The following is a 17,203-nucleotide window of genomic DNA, read 5'->3' as shown; positions in this document are numbered from 1 at the left end:
AGTCAATTTTAGGCAATTTAAGCATTCATATTTTTCTTCTTAATTTTGATATATGGTTTTTTATAATATAATTATTATTTGAATGGATAATCAACATGTTACTTTATTATTTTTTAAACTTTGAGGGTCTATATGTGCTACTATCTGTAGGGTAGTTCGAGGTACCTCACAGTCAGTTATGGTCGTTTGAAGTTTGAAGGTAATAAACTGTTATACAGTTTTCAAATTAAGTTAAAACGTTTATTTTTTGTTTAAAAAATAACAATAATAATAATAAGTCGTGCAAATGGAAAAAGAAGATGAAAAGCAATCAGAAACAAAACCGGCAGAGAACGATTTATTCCGCGATGTAAGGCTTGGAAAATTAAGGGAGGTCGGAAGTCAATCAATCTGGTCGTTATCTTCCTGTAAACCCGGTGAATACTTTTTACAGAGGACATTTTATCCCACCTTGAAGATTTTTTTAAAGTAATAATAATTTATGTTACAACGGCATTAAGGCTTTGGTGTGGATCAGCTAAGGGATGATTTATTAGACACGTACTGGCAGTCGGACGGTGGTCTGCCGCATCTTGTAAGCATACAGTTTAGGAGAAAGACGACGGTGTCGGACGTCTGCATATACACTGATTTTAAACTCGACGAAAGCTACACGCCGTCCAGGTTTGTACGAATAGTTTAATATTAAATGGAAGATTTCACTTTTGAACCTTTGTAGGGTGTCGATCAGAGCCGGTACGAGCTACAACGACATACAGGAGATTGAAGTACTCGACCTGCACGAGCCGGCAGGTTGGATCGTCATACCGGTCAAGGACGCCAAAGCGAAACAGCTGAGGACGTTCATGATACAGATTGCGATAATGAGCAACCACCAAAATGGGCGGGATACTCACATCAGGCAGATCAAAATCCACTCGCCCGTAGAGCGATCGGGCCTGATGCCGCTTGCCGATTCACAAGCGAACTTTCAAACGGTCAATTTCTTACAATACAGTTGTATTCGATAAGCATTAATTTTTATACACAGATGAGTTAAACGTACCATTTTTTGTATCATACAAATTTATATTGCTTGATAACCATTTTAAAAGTTGTATTTAATTTTTTAAAAAAAATCTATATATATATTATAAAACGCTAAAGACAATTAAACTGTAAATTGTTTGGTCTGATCATTTCTCATTGCTTCTAAAATATGCATTGATATTTTACAAACTTATTAACAAAATAACACACAAAACTACTTCCGAATATGGTGAGAAAAGCTGAAACATGTCTGACAGGCTAAAGCAGGAAGGATAGACAAATCGGGATCAGAAAAGACCAAGCTATGTTATTTACTGACCAAGAGATTTTTTAAATTTTCTAAATTTTTTTTCCTGTAATGACTTTTTTTGATTTAATGGGTTTTATTTATGACATTTCAAAGGTTTTTATTCTGGCAGTGCGGTTGTAGAACATACATCTACTGAATCAGCAATCAGGCTAAATTTTTCTACCGTCCAAGGATACTATTTTTCTACCAGCAACTTTTAGGAACAATTAAGCACACCGAAGAACAGCATACCTGCATACAGCAGAAAAAAAGAAAAATTCATATCAGTATTTCAAACTGGGAAGTCTACCTTATCAAGAAGGGATGTAACATTTATTTATTTGCATACAGGAATGCTGGTAGAAGAACATTTTACTGCTGGTATGCAGAATGGAATTTAAGATTCAAGAACTGTTCTATAGAATCGATATTATTGGTAAGCTGTGAAGAAAAAGTAATTCAGCAATGACTAAACAGTATGCATATTAAAGTACCAGTCAGACAATAGAAATATACAGACAGAATCAATTCGTCATAATTTGTGAAAACACGAGAGGATCCTCCTCGGTTAGTCTCTTGTGAAGATGGTTTTTGTATGAAGGTTGAATTTTGTATTGAGCCAGATGGATTGCTTTTTAAGTACAATAAGTAATAAACAAAAACATTTGTCCAAGTTTAAAGATGTCATCGCACCACTGGTGTAAATCATTGACTGAAAACTAAAGAGCAAGATGATCATATTAAAAATAGAAAGAAACAGTTATTGTCTAAAGTCAAGTCACTGAAGAATAAGTGAAAAAGGGTTAGACCCAAGAGTTAGCCGTGAGGACACCTGAACCTACTTTGATTTGGAACCAAACAGATATAATTCCAACTGTTTATATATGATTGTTTAAGAAGCTGCAAAACAACTTCACTGAGGGTATATTTTTGAAGTTTGAGAAGTCACCATCAGATCCTGAGTCGAATGTATCAATGGATATCTGTGAAATTTTCTTATAGACATTAGATAATTGAAAATGAAATATGACGGGCTTTAAAAGAATAAGAAGCTTTGTTCTGATTGCAAGTGCAGATTCTGCAAAGAAGCTGAAGAGACACCAACACACCTACTAACAAACTGTGATGGTGCCACACATGCCCAAAGTAATGTAACCGTAGAAGAGATTCAACCACTGAAACTGGGCCTACTAATCAAGTTCCTTGATGAACTAGAACTTACTAGTGTGCTTTTAAGTACAGAATGGGGGATGCAACAGCTCTTAAAGAGTGCATGCATCTATCATCTAGCTTGGTTCTGTATCAAATGAGAAGAGGTTTGTTCTGATTGCAAGTGCAGATTCTGCAAAGAAGCTGAAGAGACCCCAACACACCTTCTAACAAACTGTGGTGGTGCTACACACGCCCAAAGAAATGTAACTGTAGAAGAGATTCAACCACTGAACTGGGCCTACTAATCAAGTTCCTTGATGAACTAGGACTTATTATTGTGCTTTTAAGCACAGAATGGGGGATGCAATAGCTCTTAAAGAGTGCATGCTTCTAGCTTTGTTCTGTGTCAAATGAGAAGAGGTTTGTTCAGATTGCAAGTGCAGATTCTGCAAAGAAGCTGAAGAGACCCCAACACACCTACTGACAAACTGTGATGGTGCTACACGTGCCCAAAGTAATGTAACTGTAGAAGATTCAACCACTGAAACTGGGCCTAGTAATCAAGTTCCTTGATGAACTAGAACTTACTAGTGTGCTTTTAAGCACAGAATGGGGGATGCAATAGTTCTTAAAGAGTGCATGCATCTATCATCTAACTTTGTTCTGTGTCAAATGAAAAAAGGTTTGTTCTGATTGCAAGTGCAGATTCTGCAAAGAAGCTGAAGAGGCCCCAACACACCTACTGACAAACTGTGATGGTGCTACACATGCCCAAAGTAATGTAACCATAGAAGAGATTCAACCACTGAAACTGGGCCTACTAATCAAGTTCCTTGATGAACTAGAACTTACTAGTGTGCTTTTAAGCACAGAATGGGGAATACAATACCTCTTAAAGAGTGCATGCATCTATCATCTAGGTTTGTTCTGTTTGCAAGTGCAGATTCTGCAAATAAGCTGAAGAGACACCTACTAACAAACTGTGATGGTGCTACACACGCCAAAGAAAGTGTTTTGGGATATACAATGTAATAGAAGAGATTCAACCACTGAAGCTGGGCCTACTAATCTACTTCCTTGATGAACTAGGACTTACTAGTGTGATTTTAAGCACAGAATGGGGGTTACAATAGCTCTTAAAGAACGCAGTATAATACACACCCTGACTAACACATCTATCATCTAGCTTTGTTCTGTGTTAAATGAGGTTCATTGATTAATAATAATAGAATAAATGTTGCTTTGTTTAATTTTTGTTGTTTTGTAAAGTTTGAAAACAGGTTGCTTTGTAAAACAGCACCCGGCGTTATGGAATCATGATCTTAAAGACGACAGGTAGAGAAAAATGAAAGTCCCTTAACACATTTCATATGGATTATATGAAATAAAAAAGTTTTTTAATTGGAGTGAAAGGTGTAGAAAGTGATGAAAGGATTGAGAACGGGGAGGAGCCCTGGGAGGGGATCGTCGGCCCGTCTCAGCTGTTGAACCCCGGTCAAAAGAGAGAGAGAGAGAGAGAGAGACCAAAAAAAGGGGGAAAACGCCGATTCCGTCCTGTTATTTTATTATTATTTTTTTATTATCTTTTTATTATTCCGAAACCCCCGCGTGTTCACCGGCCTTCGGGTCGAGGTGCGAGCCGTAAAATCCCCCCCAAAAGGTGCATATAAACCGGATAGATCAACAGGTAAATTGAGATGGAGTAATACTTTTTTTTTTAAATAATAAGGTGTGGGAAAGAAAAAGACTTTGTAACAGGAAACGGGTCGCACGCTTTTATCCGAAGTCTCGAAATGTCAAGGATCATTGAATAACAATAATTTATTGCACCGAAGGTTATGGATATAAAAACTCTTAAGAAATAACTGTCCTTTAATTTACATGGAATCTTTCTCTCCATTATTCTACAATTAGTAGATTTTTAACACACAGTAAACTAGTTTTCAACAAAGCTTTCAATTATCAATATGACTCGAACCGACCAAACAGGTTTGTAGAGGAATCTATACATAAAAATCATCTAATACATAAAGATACATATATGTGGTAGTAGTAGAAGGCTTGCATGACAACTATTGACCACTGAACAGAACCATCAGCCATAGTTCAAATTCCAAGCTATAATAATTCGAAAAACACTAGCCTAAAATAATCAAACAGGTTTTTCTGGAATATACATAAAATTCATCTAATTAATAGAAACAACATGTATGTGGTAGTGGAAGAAGACCAGATGCCTGGCAGCGATTCATTGATTGAATTGAATCATCAGTCATAGTTCAAAGTAGCATAAATCTGTCGTCTGTTCATAAAATCCAAGCAATAATAATTAGAATGCAATGCTTAGTCATTTACAAATGCGCGTTTTTTTCAAAAACACTGGTACCCCAAGGGTTGGCATGACCTATGCTTTTGTGAGCCCTCATAAAAGAAAAAATAGAAAAACCATTGTAGCTCCCTCAATCAAACGATTTTTTTATATACATAAAACTAATCTAATTAATATAAATACAGCATCTACATGGTGGTGGAAGAAGGCAGATGCATGACGACTATTTACTAATTGAACTGACTCATCAGCCATAGTTCAAAGTAGCAATAAATTGTCTTTTCATAAAACCCAATCAGTAATAATTTTAAAAATTATCATAGTTCACCTCAGTCAAACAGATTTGTATGAAATATGTACATAAAATTAATCTAATTAATATAAACACAACATGTACTTTATAATGGAAAACATAAATATTTGATGATTATTGACGATTGAACTGAATCATCAGCCATAGTTCAAAGTAGCTATAAATTGTCTGTTCATAAAATCCAAACAATAATAATTAAAATATATCATAGCTCACCTCAATCACAATTTGTATAACATGTAAATAAAATTAATGTAATTAATAATATAACTCAGCATGTATTTAATAAAGGAAGAAGACAGATAAATGATGATTATTGACGATTGAACTGAATCCTCAGCCATAGTTCAAAGTAGCAATAAATTGTCTATTCATAAAACCCAAAAAGTAATATTTTAAAAAATAATCATAGTTCACCTCAATCAAACAGATTTGTATGAAATACGTACATAAAATTAATCTAATTAATATAAACACAACATGTACTTTATAATGGAAAACATAAATATATGATGATTATTGACAATTGAACTGACTCATCAGCCATAGTTCAAAGTAGCTATAAATTGTCTGTTCATAAAATCCAAACAATAATAATTAAAAAATATCATAGCTCACCTCAATCAAACAGATTTGTATGAAATATGTACATAAAATTCTTTTAATTAATAAAAATACAGCATATATGTGATAGTAGTAGAAGGCATGCATGACGACTATTGACCAACTGAATAGAACCATAAGCCCTAGTTCAAATTACAAGTTATAATAATTCAACATACACTATAGTTCAAAACAATCAAACAGGTTTTCATGGAATATAAATAAAATTCATCTAATTAATAAAAATGTAGCATGTTCATGGTAATGGAAGAAGACCATATGCCTGGCAGTAATTCACTGATTGAATTGAATCATCAGTCATAGTCCAAGTTCAGTAGCAATAAATTAACTTAATAAAGCCATAACAGTAATAATTAAAAAAAAATCAGCTCACCTCAATCAAACAGGTTTTTTTAAATATATACATAAATTGTTCTTTTTATGTAAGGTCTTGGTTGAGATGAAAAAGTTAGCGTCACGAGAGGGATTCGAACCCACGGTCTTTGGTTCACTACGTTGCTTCTATATATAGGTCAAGTGGTTAGAGCAGCGGCGTATTGAGCCGAAGGTCATGGGTTCGAATCCCGCTCGTGACGCTAACTTTTCCATCTCAAGCAAGACCTTACATAAAAAGAATAATTAATTGAAAGAAATAATTTAGTCAATTAAACCACTAAACATAAATGGATAAATATATACGTAAAATTCTTCTAATTAATAAAAATGCAGCATGTACGTCTTAGTGACTTACTGACTGGACTGAATCATCAGACATAGGGCAAATTAGCAATAAATTGACTGTTCATAAAATTAATCTAATTAATAAAAATACAGCATATACAGTGACTCACAGATTTGTTCACTTCACAGATATAGGTATACAAATTGTGTTATTTCATTATTTACTTTGCAAAACAATTGTAGGAAATCAAGTAAACGTAGTTTTTTAAATAATTTTATTTATCTTAACACAAAAAAACACCAAAAAATTAAATTGATCCTTTATCATATTATTAAAATAATATAAAAGAAATTACCATCTGTAAACTATAATATGATTGTCATAGAAAGTCCTTTAATATTTTGTATGTCCTCCTTTAGCTTTCAAAGCTGCATCAATCCTTCTGGGCATACTTCTCACGAGATTTCTGCACTGTTCTGGATCAATTAGGCCTCATTCAATTTGTATTTTTTCCCAAAATCCAAGTTTGAAGCGTCCTCTGCAGAATCGACTAAAGATCTTTTCTTAGTGTTCCCCACAAGTGCTCAATTGGATTAAGGTCAGGTGACTGTGGGGGCCATTCCATGGCATTAAAACCACGATCGGCAAGCCACTGTTTGGTCAGCCTGGCCGTATGTTTGGGGTCATTGTCATGCTGAAATAGGACCTCGTCAATGGATTTGCCCCAATTTTCTAGGGATCTTAACAAACTGTCCTCGAGAATGTTAACGTAATCCACAGCATTCATTCATCCTGATATTCTATGAAGCACTCCAACACCACTTGATGTCATGCAACTCCAAATCGTGTTCCCACCACTAAATTTTACATAGGTAGGACCGTTTGAGAACTTAAGGGTTCTTTCTTTCCCTTCTAAACCCAAACTTTCCCATCTGACACTAATCTGTTAATTTTGGTTTCATCAGACCAAATCACGTTATCCCACATTTCCTCTGTGTAGTTTTTTTTTTTTTTTGTGCAAAATTCAAGCGAAGCAACTTGTGGCATTTATTATCATTATCACGCAGCCTACGCTGAATTTGGACAGCATTGTCAATCTCTCCTGATCGAATGGAGCTTATGATACAACGCCTTTTGGCCTCGGAAATTTTTTTTTAGAACCATTACTGTTCTTTTTAAAACAATTATTGGAAATTCTGGAAGATCTTGTTTTGTTATTAACCCAATAGAGCATTTATATTTTTTTGAAATTTCACAATAAGGAAGTCCTTCTTGTAGAGATATCATTATTTGATCTTTCAAAAATGTTGAAAATGGCTTCATACAAGCATCATGTAATTAAACAGAATAGACCAAAACCATTAAGGAAAGGAAATATTTTCAATATGTAAGAAAAATAACTAAATTGTTCATACCTGATAACAAATTTGAGACGAATTATTGAATGGTTTTTGCAAAATTTGAATTGAAGTAACCCATGACACAAAACTGTTCACATGAAGACTCATAATAAACTGGCTCAGTTCAAAGATGTAAACATGAATAAAGAATATTAGGGTGAAATTTCTGTTTACTAACAGTTTAAAGAACTCATTCCTGTTGCTGTTTGTTGTCTGGGATTAAAAAGTATGGGATTTGCAGACTAGAGATAATTGAAAATGGTTTACCGATGTGAACAAATCTGTGAATCACTGTATGTGGTAGTGGGAGAAAACCGACACCTAATGACTGTTGACGATTGAACCGAATTATCAACCATAATTCAAATTATAGCAATAATTTTACTGTTCGTAAAATTCAAACAGTAATTAAAAAAAATATAGCTCATCTCAATCAGAGTTGTATGATATGTACATAAAATTAATCTAATATAAATAAAACAAGTACTGAGAAGTGAAAGAAGACTGATGCATGGCAACTATTGACTGACTGAACAGAATCATCAGCCATAGTTGAAATTAGGAATAAATTAACTGCTCATAAAATCAATTCTATAATAATTTAACAAATGATATGGTTCACCTCAATCAAGAAGATTTGAATAGAATATACAATATATACTATTAATTTAATCAGTAAAAATACAGCATGTACTTAGTAGTGCAAGAAGACAGATGCATGGCAACTATTGACTGATTGAACTGAATCATCAGACTTAGTTGAAAGTAGCGCTACATTGTCTGTTCATAAAATCCAAGCAATAATAATTAGAAGCTCATCACTTGGCACGGATTCGAACCTAGGAGCCTGCATTCAAACCCCGACATATTTACAAATGGGATTTTTTTTTTAAGCACTGGCACCCTGAGGATTGATATGACCTCTGCTGTTGCGAACCCTGTATTTAAAAAAAAAAAAGTAGCACACCTCAATCATACATGTTTTCATGAAATATACATAAAATTCATCTAATTAATAAAAATACAGCAACTAAATGGTGGTGGAAGAAAACAGATGTAGATGTAATTTCAGGGTATAGTATACTGTGCCCTTTAAGAGCTATTGTATCCCCCGTGCTCTGCCTAAAGTACATATCGGTGAGTCCTATTTCATCAAGAAACTTGATTAACAGGCCTGGTTTCAGTGGTTGAAGCTCTTCTATGGTCACATTATACATCCCAAAATATTTCCTCCTGCGAGCTAGTGTAGCTCCGCAGTTTGTTATAGATGTGTTGGTGTCTCTTCTGCCTCTTTGCAGAATCTGCATGTGCCATTTTGGATTGTTCCAATCTTCTTTAAGTGTCCATTTAACTTGCAGTGTTCTGTTAGGAATCCTATTAGGATTCGCAGTTTATTCCTGATTCCCTTGACACATTCTGTAATTTCTTTCCTTCCAAAATTGGTTAGAAGATTCTTGGTTTGTCTGTGTCCAATGAGTGAATTCCATAGTTCCCTCATTTTCTTTTTGCCTTGAGATACTCGTTAATAGTGTGGGTTCTTATGCCACAGAAAAGTTCAGGTCCTGTCAGCAGTGTAGCAGCTCCTTGCCTTGCAAGGGTGTCCGGCTTCTACTCCCATGTGTCCTGGGGCCCAGAGGCTGACTTTGTTCTGCGTACCAAATATGTTTAGTTTGGTTTTGCACTTCAGCACCATCCTTGATATTTGAGCTTAGTGCTTTGATGGCTGCTTGGCTATCTGACATGATAGCTATATTCTTGTTTTTGTACCCTTTACTTAGGTTGAGTTGGGTCTTTCGATTGCATGAATCTCAGCTTGGAAGATACTGGTGTATTTTCACATGGGTTCTGAGTATTTGGTTCCAGGTCCTAATACTCCTGCCCCTGTACTTTCTTGTGTTCTAAATCCATCTGTGTACCAAAGGATGGTGCCATTCTTGAAAGAGGTGTTTCCCTCTCATTCCTATTCTTTTTTGGTACCTAGGTTTATTCGGAAGTTTTGATTAAATTCAAACATCCTGTTCATGTCATCTCTCGGAGCCATGAGTATCGGATGGTCTTGCCATAGTTTGTTGCTATCTCTCCATTTTAGTTTTATTCCAACCTCCTGTTGGAGGTTTCTCTTTCGTAAAATTAATGATAGTTTTCTGCGCTTATTACCGCAGAATGGTGTATGGGGATTAATCCCAGTACTTTTTCATGCTAATTGTAGGACATGTTTTCATTGTTCCCATTATATAGATGCATACAAGTCTTTGTATTTTTGTGATTTCTTTCCTTTTAGTTACTTGTTCTGCTTTGTCAGCACAGGCTATAGCTCCGTATGTAAGTATAGGTCTTACTATCATGGTGTACATTCATAGCAGGGTTTCCGGTCTGCATCCCCAGTTCCTTCCTGTTATTCTTCTGCAGACCATCAAAGCTCACATCGCTTTCATGACGGCAGAGCCAATGTGTTTCCTAAACGCTAGTGTTTTATCTAGTGTGATGCCCAGATGTTTGACTTCTTTTTTGATTTCTATCACGGTATTATTGAGTGTTATTTGCCTCATGTGATCTAGTTTCCTTTTCCGTGTAAAAGCGACTATAGTTGTTTTATTAGGGTTGATTCCTAAGTCAGCGGTTTTACACCATCCTTCTGTGATTTTTAGACCCTCTTGTATTATGTCACAGAGAGTTTCCTGGAATTTTCTCCTGGTAGTTAGAACTATGTCCGTATCCCTGACATTTTATCCCTGTACAGTCCAGGGTCTTGAGCAGTTCATCAACTGTTAGGCTATAGAAGAGGTGACAATATCCCTCCTTGAGGACGTCCTTTGGTTGTGCTTACTTCTATAGTGTCTGTTCCTATTTTTGTTTCAACTATTCTAGTTCTTAGCATTTCTCCAATCCATCTGGATGTGGTTTGGTCTACGTGTTTTGTTTACCTAGAGAGACCTTCATTGATGCATGAGATGCATTGTCGAAGGCTCCCTCAATATCGAGGGATGCGCAGATTGCTATTTCCTTTAGGTCACTGGTTAGCTGGTATAGTGTACTTTCTGTTGATCTTCCTGCTCTGTATGCATGCTGACAGTGATGGAGAGGTTTGTCTGCCAGTGCTGTCAAAGAAAACAGATGCATGATGACTATTTATGATTGAACTGAATTATCAACCAAAATTCATATTAGTAATAATTTTACTGTTCATATGATCCAAACAGTAATAATTAAAAAAATGTAGCTCACCCCAATCAGACTGAGTTATATGAAATATGTACATAAAATTAATATAATTAATATAAATACATGTACGTGGCAGTGGAAGAAAATAGACATCTATGACTATTGACAATTGAACTCACATCAGACATAGTTCAAAGTAGTAAAAATTGTCAGTTCATAAAACCAAGCAATAATAATTAAAAAGTATCATCAAACAGGTTCTTGAATATATACATAAAATTCATCTAATTAATACAAATACAGCATCTACGTGGTGGTGGAAGAAGATGCATGATAATTATTGACTGATTAATCTGAATCATCAACCATAGTCAAAGTAGCAATAAATTGATTTCATGAAATCTAAGTAGTAATAATAAATATTCTAAAAACAGATAATGACATACTAATTGTTCACACAGTCCTAAATTGTAATAAATAATTTATTTTTATTCAATTAGACTCAAGAAATAGACAGACATTTTGATAGTGTGCCTCCTATTTTGTTGTTTAGAGCTAACTATATAAATAGCGGACATAATTGACTGCATTAATTTTTTAAATTAATTATTACTTTTATCTAAGGTTTTGATTGAGATGAAATCACAACTGGGATCCCGTGAAAGAATAATTAATTGAAATCTATGTAAACTATGTTTTTTTGTATTTTAGCCGCCATGGATCATGCTGAGTTGGTCCTGGAGATGCCAACCATCGAGAGGATGTCGACCCAGGACCGACTGCAGCTGGCTAGGCGGAGGCGGAGGGCTCAGTTGAAATCTTGGGCCATGAGGGAGCGAGAATGGCTCAAGACTCGGCCCGTACACAAGAGTAAAAAACCTGGGATTAGATTCAGCGATAATGTAATACTTCTTGAAGCCGCTTCGAGGAATGACATCGCCGAGGTCAAAAGGCTTCTCGAACGGGGTGTCAGCCCTGACTCGACCAACGAAGACGGGCTGACCGCTCTACACCAAGTAACATTCAATATAATTTCTTCTTTTTTTTTTTCTTCTTTTCTGATTATGTATTTTTTAGTGTTGTATTGACGATAATGAAGAAATGATGAAACTATTATTAGAATTTGGAGCGAATGTGAATGCCGAGGATACTGAAAGATGGACGCCACTTCATGCAGCGGCGACTTGTGGTCATCTTCATCTTGTTAAACACCTCATAAACAAGTAAATTCTTTAATAATAGTGTTGGGATTTTGTTTATTTGATTTATTAAATTTTAGCGGTGCAAATCTTCTGGCTGTAAATGGTGATGGAAATATGCCGTATGATATCTGCGAAGATGAACTGTCTTTGGAGGAGATTGAAGGTGCCATGGCTGCAAGGGGAGTGACACAGGCGATTATCGATGAGACGAGGGCTGCTAGGGAGACCACGATGTTACAAGACCTCGCGACTGGCGTGCTGGGGTTGGAAGATGCCGATGAGCAAGGAGCCACGCCTGTAAGTTTTCTTTCCGTCGGTCACAGCCTCTTCTGATTTGACAATTTTTTAGCTTCATATCGCTGCTGCAAATGGGTATCAAAGGGTGGTAGAGTTCCTCCTCGATCATCACGTTTCTACTGACAGAAAGGACAATGACAGCTGGCAGCCTGTTCACGCAGCGGCTTGTTGGGGCCATGTATGTCATATTTTAAAACAAAAATAAGATATTATAATTTAAAACTATATATTTATTATATTAGATTGAAGTGTTGGAGTTGTTGGTGCAAAATGGAGCGGATTTAAATGCAAGGACAAAGCACGACGAAACGCCAGCCGATATTTGCGAAGACCCAGAATTGAGAGAACGCATCGTCGAGTTGAAAACTGAACAGGAAAGTAAAAAAATGGCTGAGAAAAGGCGCGTCAGGAGGAGCCAGAGCAACAACTCGAGGGCCCATTCGGTACGCAGGACGAGCCTGAGAGAAAGGGGGCTTACATCTAAAAGAGACGCAGTGCAAGAAGCCAAACTACGCCTTCAAGCCGCACAGGTAAATTAAAACGTGAGATTTCTCCATGTGGTCTGAAATGAAATAAACTTATAATTTGGTCATTACCGATCATTTTTGATCTACTTATCTTGACAGCGTCTGACAGACTAAACCATGTGAAGATAGGCAGATTAGTGATTTATCTAGTGTCTGGTTGAATTAAATTTTACAAATTGTACTGTTGGGCATGTTAGAATTTTTTCCCATAGGTGCAAGCTTTGTAATAATATTATAAAAATACTTCTAATAATAATAATTAATTGATAATGTTAATAGCCTACTCCTGTCGGTGAAAGTGTTCCTGCCAACTCTCCGACTGTTAATAAACCTCCTCCAGTGGAAAATGACCTTTGTTTGTTAGAGTTGACAAATTTGAGGAGGGAGCCTGAAGGAAAAGATGCAACTGCGCTTGTCAATGACAGCCCCTCGTTCCCAATCGGTAAGCCATCAGTGTTTTTGAATTTCATTGAACGCACTGATTTTTTTTTTTTCTTAACAGAAGTACCAACTGAGACGAGTTACTCAACAGAGGGCAATGGTAAAATCAACATTCACGTCTCCGTAACGATAAACGCAGGGACACTGGCTGAATTGAAAAAGCAAAGGGCGCAGAACAGGACCGTGAGCCCGGATGTGACTTCCATCCTGTCACAGGCGACCGTGTCAGACATCGATTCTCCAGCCGTCGTTAAAAAGTTCTCAGGCGACACTTCGGAAAACGTAGTCGACGACAGTAAAGCAAGGAGGTGCTGTTGCATGTTTTAAACTGTTTCAAAATTATAAATACCAAAGGTCTTTGATCTCTTGTTAATACAAAAAAATTGTTTTTTTATTCGCCATAATTCGCTTTGGTTGAGAGAGATCAGATTGTCATTACAAATGGTAAAATTTAAGACTGTGACCTTAATAGCCATATTTAATGGGGGATAGCAGGTTTAAAATAAATTTTTGATATTTTCTTGTTTTAAATCTGTTATCTCTTAAGTTTTGATTTTTAAATCACATTTCAATTCACCGTCCATGGTTTAAATAAAGTGTTGTAAGACTTCATTTATTTTCTATGTTAAATTTAATTATCAGGGGTGTTTTTAAGGTAAAAGAAAACAATAAAAGAAATTAATTTCAGTTTACCGTCCATTGTTTATATAAAATGTTTAAGAGTTAATTTATTTTGCATGTTAAATTTATTTAAGGTTTTTCTTTTTTAACTAAAGAAAACAATTTAAAAAAATTCTTAATGACTTGGACTTAAAATGTTAGGTACTTAATTTTGTTAATAATTAATTCCATTTATTATTCCCTGTGAACATTCCATTTATTACTGTGATATACTTTGATGTTGAGTGAGACTATTTTGCATTTTGTAAAAATTAAAAAAAAAATTATAAACTGTACTTTTTAGACAGAAAAAAGTAAACATATCTTGAAATTCAGTATTATACATTATTATAATATTTAAAAGGGGAGAACAGCGTACTTGCCAGAAAATAAACTGTGATCCTTTTACTCAAAATAATTCCTCTTTGTTCGTTTCTTGTGTTGTGTTTATTGTATGTGAAAGTTCGTTTGACAATTTGCAATCAATTTTGTTAATTTGTTTAATATAAAACAAATAATGTTCGAGTTTAATAATAATTTTTTTGTTTGTTAATACATAGTGATTTATGTATACATAATTTTTTTGTTCTCTGTCGACCCTTCAGCAAGTGTTTCTCGTGGTTCTTGATATGGAACATTCGACTACGTGTGGTACAAGCGTCTCCTGTATAAATTAAAGTGTTTCTTTACAAAATCCAAATACACTTTAATTAATTCTCTTCTTTCAGGTTTGACAAGGAAAAAGTTATTCTGACCGATGCTCTCTGCGGGAGTACTGCAGGGAAGTGTGATCGTTCTTTACATTGGGTGTGTGCATAAGTTTTTTTTCATTTTGTTCAAAATTCAACTTTTATCTTTATAAAGGTGATCCGTTATTACGTGCCAGACCCACTCTATGTTTGGAAAAAGCCCTATTGAAAGGAGTTAAGAAAAGTAGGTCGTCTAAAAGAGCCTGTTGATGGAAACACTGGAGTTGGAGTTTGGACAGTGCGTTCCCAAATACTCGGTCGTCCTTAAAAGGACAATGAGGATCTTTAGCGCCCGTACCTGACTCATGACCTTACCGGACGTTTTGATTCTCAAGATGAGAGATGATGCACCTCCGCTCACTACAGGATGTGTGTTACAGCTGCCAGCGTTGGTGTAAAAGCTGTCCCAGCCTCGAGGGGCCAAGACTGCATTAAGCATCAGACCGTATGCCGTGCATAAAGGTCTACCCAAGGTGGCTGAAATGCATCAGCCTGTTCTCCCATGCACTCCCTAGATAGAGAAGGCCACTCTATCTCCCAGACTATTGGGCACCCCTAGCGTAAGAACTTCCGGATCTGCTCTGGCTGTGGTTTTATTTAAACTTTGCTAACCACCCCCTAGAGGAGACTGCCTTCGGTAAAGGACACCATTCATGTAGCCGTCCTACTTCTTTCAAGGTGATATCCCAGGAACAACTGAAGAGAGATTCGTGCCATATTATTTCCTCGCCTCATTGCTATCTACATTGGTTAATAATAAAAATAAATAAAACATACGGAAAACAAGGGATTAATAAGAAAATAACTTGCTGAGAGGAGAAATGTTTCACCCCACCTTACAATTCGCCCTTGCAGGATAACACCTGTCGCTCCAAGGCCTTAGAGTTTTCCGCCAGGAAATGCAGTGCACATAAACAGCACTTTTCAGAAGATAAATTTTCTCATGTTGCAATAGAGGAGAACTACTTTGTTGAAAGGGGAAAGACGTTGACTAATTTTAAGATACTGAAAACAAGGCGCCTGGCCAGAGGAAAACAATATGCTACTGAAAAACGGACGGTATCATGTTCGAAACAAAGTCCGCCCACCAGTCCGATCATTTGGCAGTCCAATCAGAGGTCAGAGGGCTTAAAATAAAGAGAACTGTCTTCAATTTTAATAAGAAAATAAAATACACTATGCTTCGGCATCATCTACCTAGATATTGTTCGCAGCTTTAGTATGGTGGAAAGGTCTAGAAAATAAAGGGAATATTAACAAATTAAGGTCATTTCAAAGACTAGGCTGTTTGATAATGACAGGAGCATTTTCAACTACACCCAACCTAGCACTTGAAATCATAACCAATACCACACCCCTCCACAGGTCAGAGCACTAATCAGCTGCTACAGATTAATTAGTGAAGGCAGATGGAACCATAAGTGCAATAACATAGGTCACTCGAAAATCCTACAACTTTTGAGTAAGGTTAACGGCCAATTATTAAGCGTTAGCAATAAAAAGGCTAAAACCTCTTCGGGGAAAAAGTACTTTCAGGTAGTCACTCCTTGTGAATATAACTATAGTGTGGATGATGACCATCGTAACATAAACTGCTATACAGATATATCAATGCTAGAGGAAGTGGTGCTGGAATCCATATACCTAAATTAGGAATCAGCATCTCCTCCCCATTTGGCAATAACACCTCCGTTTTTCAGGTGGAAATCTGGGCCATTAATGTGTGTTGTAGAACACTTATGGAAAATAAAATCAAGGGAAAAGATAGTAGAATTTTTTCTGACAAGCTAGTCTTAGGTCATTACAAAAAGATTTGTCAACATCTAGACTGGTGGAGGAAACTGTAGATCTTATCAATAGAATATCTTCCAGGTTTGAGAATATCTGGATACCAGCACATAAAGGACACTATGGTAATGAGGCGGATAGCCTGGCCAAAGAAGGCTCTAAAACTGCGTTTGTCGGGCCACAACTGGTATTACCTCACTCTATAAGCACAGCGAAAGATAGTATTAAACACTGGAGTATGAAACAATTCTTTAAGGAATGGAATCTATCCCTCGGACACAGGTGATCGAAGGAGTTAGTTAAGGAGATCAAACCAGCAGAATCGAAATGGCTATTCTCTAACTCAAGGAAGGGAATTAGGAGGATGATAGGTATCCTGATGGGCCACTGCCCACTGAGAAGACACCTCTCCGTAATGGGTATTCTACCAGATCCCTTTTGCCGTTTTTGCAAAATAAAAGAAGAAACGGCAAGGCACTACCTCGCTGAGTGTGATAGGCACGCTAGGTCTAGATTTATTTATTTATGGATTGAAATCCACTATAAAAAAAGACATTTTACAATAACAAAAAATATAAAT

General features: G+C 36.1%; 2 protein-coding genes across 3 annotated transcripts; both read left to right on the top strand.

The window, feature by feature from the left end:
* Positions 1-165: 165 nt before the first annotated feature.
* On the top strand, positions 166-1,175 carry LOC106663226 (anaphase-promoting complex subunit 10). The gene is made up of 3 exons (XM_014387896.2): positions 166-416; positions 501-663; positions 719-1,175. Exons 1-3 carry the CDS (start codon positions 287-289, stop codon positions 1,008-1,010), a joined length of 585 nt encoding a protein of 194 aa, XP_014243382.1. The 5' UTR covers positions 166-286; the 3' UTR covers positions 1,011-1,175.
* Positions 1,176-3,993: 2,818 nt separating this feature from the next.
* LOC106663249 (protein phosphatase 1 regulatory subunit 16A) lies at positions 3,994-13,954 on the top strand. 2 transcript variants are annotated; one of them, XM_014387942.2, is made up of 8 exons: positions 3,994-4,157; positions 11,671-11,975; positions 12,037-12,182; positions 12,239-12,458; positions 12,511-12,636; positions 12,701-12,988; positions 13,265-13,427; positions 13,488-13,954. In XM_014387942.2, the coding sequence occupies exons 2-8, from the start codon at positions 11,676-11,678 to the stop codon at positions 13,751-13,753; spliced, it is 1,509 nt and encodes a 502-aa protein (XP_014243428.1). In that variant the 5' UTR covers positions 3,994-4,157; positions 11,671-11,675; the 3' UTR covers positions 13,754-13,954. The 2 variants fall into 2 exon arrangements, with proteins under 2 accessions (XP_014243428.1, XP_014243427.1); XM_014387941.2 differs by lacking the exon at positions 3,994-4,157 and adding an exon at positions 4,209-4,459.
* Positions 13,955-17,203: the final 3,249 nt, after the last annotated feature.

The sequence above is a fragment of the Cimex lectularius genome, unplaced genomic scaffold (genome assembly GCF_000648675.2).
Source record: "Cimex lectularius strain Harlan isolate CLEC.00 unplaced genomic scaffold, Clec_2.1 scaffold185, whole genome shotgun sequence".
In the NCBI taxonomy this organism is placed as follows: Eukaryota; Metazoa; Arthropoda; class Insecta; order Hemiptera; family Cimicidae; genus Cimex; species Cimex lectularius.
Note: the sequence above shows the minus strand (reverse complement) of the source record. Positions and strands in the feature narration are given on the sequence as shown.

Coding starts and splice junctions, on each gene's coding strand:
- LOC106663226 (XM_014387896.2), top strand. CDS start 287: ATGGAAAAAGAAGATGAAAAGCAATCAGAAACAAAACCGGCAGAGAAC. Junction 417..500: donor GTTATCTTCCTGTAAACCCG/GTGAATACTTTT, acceptor AACGGCATTAAG/GCTTTGGTGTGGATCAGCTA. Junction 664..718: donor GAAAGCTACACGCCGTCCAG/GTTTGTACGAAT, acceptor GAACCTTTGTAG/GGTGTCGATCAGAGCCGGTA.
- LOC106663249 (XM_014387941.2), top strand. CDS start 4,438: ATGACTCGAACCGACCAAACAG. Junction 12,989..13,264: donor TACGCCTTCAAGCCGCACAG/GTAAATTAAAAC, acceptor TAATGTTAATAG/CCTACTCCTGTCGGTGAAAG. Junction 13,428..13,487: donor CAGCCCCTCGTTCCCAATCG/GTAAGCCATCAG, acceptor TTTTCTTAACAG/AAGTACCAACTGAGACGAGT.